General features: G+C 33.0%; 1 protein-coding gene across 5 annotated transcripts in view; it reads right to left on the bottom strand.

The window, feature by feature from the left end:
• Positions 1 to 422: 422 nt before the first annotated feature.
• LOC145983907 (1-phosphatidylinositol 4,5-bisphosphate phosphodiesterase delta-4-like) overlaps positions 423 to 5,828 on the bottom strand; it is a 207,290-nt gene continuing 201,884 nt past the window's right edge. For all 5 annotated transcript variants that reach the window (XM_083117023.1, XM_083117020.1, XM_083117022.1 and 2 more), the window contains exon 16: positions 423 to 2,749. In XM_083117023.1, the coding sequence (XP_082973149.1) occupies positions 2,664 to 2,749 (86 nt within the window). In that variant the 3' untranslated portion in view covers positions 423 to 2,663. The remainder of the gene's footprint in view (positions 2,750 to 5,828) is intronic.

Below are 5,828 nucleotides of genomic sequence, written 5' to 3'. Positions count from 1 at the left end.
ATCTTTCCGAAATGAAGTAAAGAATTTTCTTTTGGCAGAGCAGAGATTGTGTTCAAATACTATGATGTAACTTGTATGTTTATGTTATGTATTTTGTCTACATGTTTTTATTTTTACTTATTTTTCATTCATTTTATTTTATTTTTATGTAGTTGTCTTTTCACAATTTTTGTATCATTTTATTCATACATTTATTACAATTATTTTATCAATAGATTTTGTAACTAAATCATACAGTTTATTGTACACTGTATTAATACTGTAATAACATATGTATAAGAAATGTAAATTTAAATGTAATCGATGACACGGGTTAGGTGGCAGAACAGCCTCAGGCTGAACCTCGCCCACGTAAATAAAGAATTTGAATTAGTTAGATGCCCTAACGACTGAGCATGAGTTGTAAAATAAATGACAAATAATTATAACAAATTGTGTCAGCTTTTATTTTCCAGATCCCTTGCAATAATTTTCACATACATTATTACAACAAATCTAAAACACAAAATAACACCAAGTAACATATATGAATGTTTTTCTTTTTAAATTAGACAATAGCAAATAAAAATATCCACATGTATATCATAAGAACATAGGCTCACCTAGGAAGTTGTTAAGGGGGTGGGTTCAACTGATGATAAATCATTCTGAATGCCATTATGGGTAGGAAATTGATTGGTACATAGGAATATTTATATTGACATAAATTTCATAAAAGTCCACACCCTCCAGCGAGCCTATGCATAAAGATACAAAACAAATTATTAGCTGCTTATCAGTTTTATAGCCTGTTTCAAGCTACTTTCACTGGAACCTGGAAGAATATAAATTATCATCTATGTAATTTCGTTATCCATATAATAGAATATGAAAATGTAAAGCTTTAGTATTATGAATGCTGTAATTGACATGATACTTGTAATATAGATATTATAAAAATTATTTTTCATTACTACAATGCTATATATGCTGTGGAAAAGCACAATCTATAAGAATATCCTGCAGTGGTATATTATATGTGTAATTTATAATTTCTCAGTCTGAAGTCATACGAAGGCAAATTTTTAAAATTATAAATTATATTAAAATAATGAACACTTTTTGTGCCACTTTGGTAATTTGATACATAGAACCCAATGCAATAAACACATTTATACACAATTAAGATCATATCCACTCACCTCATCAAAATGAGGAAATAATCAAATGCTTTTCATTATGAGGCAGTGTGCTCAAATCACAACAGACTGTTCTGAAATGCTGGATCCAAAAAATGATTCAGCTAAAAATCACTAACTTCTTTACCTACCCAAGACGATCATTCACTGTTCTAAAATACAACCTTTACAATGAGTAGCAAGTATACACAATACAAAACAGGCCCACCATTTTACATTCAACTACTCTCTCCTTTATGAAAAAGATCTAAACAACCGCTGCCATGCCACAAAATACTGACGTAACCAATTCTTCAAGGTGATCATATGAAAAATTTACCAGTGAGGCATGAATATAATCTTAATCCTGTAATATTATACATAAATGCACAACAAACTATTTTGTATGACAGCAAGCAGAGTTGGATGTCTGCCAATGAGAACAGATAATTAAAACATATTCATAATACATTTACTTTTGCATGTAGCAAAAGAAAACTGGGAACATTAAAGCAACTCATTTTTATATGAACTCATTTTGGTTCAGTTTTGCAATGGCTAAGATATTGAATTTATGATTATTATTATTAAAAAGGTCTTGTGTCCCACTCTGCAAGCCACATATTTCACAAAAAATACCATGAATAACATTTTAGTAACACCAAAATAAAAACATTCATTATAGTAAGGGGCTGAATTATAATAACTAATTATCTGTAAGCATTTATGCCACAAAATGGTTTCAAAAAGGTCATTATTTAAATACATGAAAGCACAATACCATAACACATAGAACAGAAACTATGCAAGTAAAATATGAGGTTTGCCAGTTGTTCAGTGGTTATCTCTCAAAAATCATTTATTATATATTGTAATAAAACTCAGAATATTTTATGGAATGGTATCATGCTATAATGAGAAGTACAGTCATGGACAGTTGTGACTTGTAACACTCACTGACTTACAATACAATGGTTAAAACCCAGAAGTGTCCGTGACTGTACATTTCCTTATCTATGGAAAAAAGTACTACTATTACAAAACCAAGTTCTATGACTCAGTTCCAAATTGACAAAAGTGTTATGTAATAATATGAAAATACAAACTCATTGTAACTTACATTAAGTAACTGGTAAAAATTTAAAAAACTGAATACAGTATAAACATTAGATAAAAGTAAAAGAAGAGTCTTGTATAAAAGTAATTTGTAAAACTTCACAAATTTCTAGGATAACACAAGTTACACAACATTTTGACTTATTTAATAACATCACAAATTAGTTCTAAATGCTGGGAAACAAGCACCAATGATATTGTGTACTTCTGAATTTCAATCACATTCCAATATAGTGACAAAGGCACACCAAAGTCTTCGAAAACAAGCTCACAGTGAGTTACAAGCAAAGCATACAATGCTAATACCTCTAGATTAAATGTCAGTAAATGCCAAGCAACATTTTGAGCACATTAAACCTCGGAAGGTTTAAATGAGAGCCGAAACAAAAATTATTCTGATATGGCAACATGAACGAACAATGATGCAGGAGTAAGGAGCTGCCTGTTGTAATCCATTAAGTAAATATGCCTGTAACCTGAAAGAAAAAGTTAGAAAGTTATAACGAAATCATCAAGGGCCTGCCCAAAAAAACTAATTTCAGCCCCCGGGTACAGTTAGCAAAAAAAATGTCTTCCAAAATTTTAAGTAATTACTTTCATTGGCTTGTTGAAGTTACACGTACACTAACAATACAAGTCAAATCTCTATCTGTAATCATAGATTACAAGTTATATCCCTTTGACACTTCTTGAGTATTCAAAAGAAGAAAAAATACTATGTACTTTATAGAAACTGGACTCCCTGTCTAGGTCTGGGAATGGGCATTTGTTGCGAGTGTTCATTAACACATTGGGGTCTCATGACGGGCATAGCCCGCAGTGCACTTGAAGTCAATGTGGACGAACGACGGGAATAGCCCGTCCTGAAGTATGCAATCGCTTTGTCGATTAACTATGGGCTATGTTCGTACTTCGTCTCATGTGCGTGTTCATTCAAGCTGCTCTGTTGAAATTCCGACCGCTAGGTGACTCATCTGCTGTTTTTATCTCGCACCTGGCACGGTTTGGTTCGGGTTGATGTACCTTGCATTGTTTAGAATTCTGCCTCAGAGTTTTTAGTTAGCAACGATTTTGATGATGCAGATGAATTTGAAGGTAGGTTATATTCGTAATAATTAATTGTTGACAATATAAACAGTGTTGCAAACTCTAGTATTTTATGAATGAAGTGAGAAGAGGTAAGTTTTTTGGGTCTATTCATGTTGCCTCTTGCTTGATTCTCCTACATGCACTGATGTATATTTAGTTTTTCCATTTATTATTTTGTATAGTGTATGTCAAATGAAAATTTGTTTTATTTATTTAGTTTATTTATTTATTTGTTTAATTTTTACAGATGATGCAGAACCAACTGATACATCGTCTGGTCCTGTCCTGCAGCCACTTTTTCATACTAAAGCTAATTACCTGTAATTTGTAATTATTTTTTGTTATGTGCACATAAGAAGTATTCTTATGCAAGATTCAAAAGATGTATTGATAGTTTATGTAGTTAATTATTGAAATTTCCAGATTACAAACTTAAAATATCTCTATATTAACATTTGTTACAATGTTGTATTTTTTCTTCTTCACAAAACATTGCTGAAAAAAATATTCAAAAATGTCTGAAAATGAAAATAAAATTTAACAAATTTTTGTTCATTGAAAAGAGGAAGTTTTGTAGATTTAAGAAATGTGTGGTAGATAAAAAGAAATTAAAAGTATTTTTTCTATGATTTTTTTAAAAACAACCAAAAACCACAGTCTAGAGGTAAAAATGCTGTATTATGATGCCAGACCCGAATGTGTTAATTTCATCTGATTATCATTCATCCTCACCATATTGATTAGCATAGAGAGGTAGAAAAAAATGGTGCAAAATAACACACATACAATACGAACAGGTGAACTAGACCTTTTCATGCACATGCCCATGTAATGAATTCAAGTCTATAGTGCAACAGCTCATTAGGGTCAGCAACTTCCAAGTGGCTCTTCATTGGGTCTCATAGTCAGCGATTTTCTGGCTCTCAAGTAGCTAGCTCCACAATTGTCCTCAACACCATTTTTTTTTAATTTGGACCAGGAACAGAACCCAGGACCACTTGCACCAATGGCAAGAGCACTAACTATTTGGCTAAACAGGAGACGTGTAATATTGCAAAGTAACCTGTGTGCATGAAGTAAGGCTTGACATTCTCAGATGCAGTGGAAAAGCATGTCAACCACTCTATGGTAGAGAGTATTAAAACAGTGGTGCATTTATGATTTAGGCTGTTCAGGTAAAAGCACTTAAGTCCAGGGGTGCCCACAGAGGACTTTCATGACATGCCTGCGTCATGGGAATTTCTGGGGGACAACATTTTATACCAATTCTATATATCTTCACACAAAAATGAAAAACGAAATGCGTTTGATTGACTTGCTATTGATTTTTAGTTGTAGTTATTATGTACAGTTTTCTACCTACCTGCGAGTGATCCCGGTGATAGGGTTGAAATGAAACACCACCTCTCATGCCTTTAGAATCTGTTTGGAAAGTGGGGGGGGGGGAGACATGCTGTTCGAATTAATACAAGGTTAGTAGAGCAGACAAACTGTGAAGAATAAGGTTCAGTACACTAACAATGGCAGTGAACCTCAGCAAATTTTATGTTAGCAAACATGGAAGTGAGCCTAAAGTATGTAAAGTAAACAATATTGCTTAAATATATCAGTATTATATAGTTACGCAAATTTTGTCTGGCCAAAATAATTTTAGTAAATATTTCTGCACAAAACCGAGGGCGAATGTTCTACCGTTTAGGGGGAGTGCATCATAGGCCTTGGGGGGGGGGGGATGGGCACCCCTACTTAAGTCAAAAAATGCAATTTTACAGCTGGCAGTTATTTATGTTTATTCTTTTAATAGTCAACTTTACAGACATAATATACATGTTCGATCATCCCTGTTTAGAATCTTTACATATGTCCAATATAAAATTACACTCATAATATTTTCTTTAATTGATTCAGTGTGATGAATAAAAGCAACAGAAAATCTCAAGTTTATGACGTTGAGTCCTTTTTCCTGAACACACTACATATTTCATAAAGGGTGGGGTAAAAAATTTCTCTCATTTACTTTTAGCAGTGGCCTAGTGTTTCTCATCATCCATACTTTTCTTTCAAGATCGACTGAAAGTTATTCACGTGTATTATGTATGCATCAAAATTATATTTGTAGCCACTAAAATTACATTACACTATTGTTGATTACAAATCTACAATGCCTGTGGCTACATTGACAATCTACAAAGATATTAAACACAGGTTTACTACTTGCACCCCATAAAAAAAGTAAGAAGGGTAACTTACTTTCCATAAGTCTTGTCACTGTCATCAGCATTTCAAAGGCAACATATCCTGTTGCGGTAGCACTGTCAGATAATTCCACACAGGTGAAACTGGGATAGTGAAAAATCAGGCAAAGTCAGGGCTGGCTTGGTAGCTCAGTTGATAGAGCGATTGTATGGTATGCCAGAGACCCAGAATCGAGTCCTGGTTGAGCCAGCATTTTTCACTTACATTTCT

Source organism: Lepisma saccharinum, chromosome 2 (assembly GCF_977018435.1).
Source record: "Lepisma saccharinum chromosome 2, izLepSacc3.1, whole genome shotgun sequence".
NCBI lineage: Eukaryota > Metazoa > Arthropoda > Insecta > Zygentoma > Lepismatidae > Lepisma > Lepisma saccharinum.
Note: the sequence above shows the minus strand (reverse complement) of the source record. Positions and strands in the feature narration are given on the sequence as shown.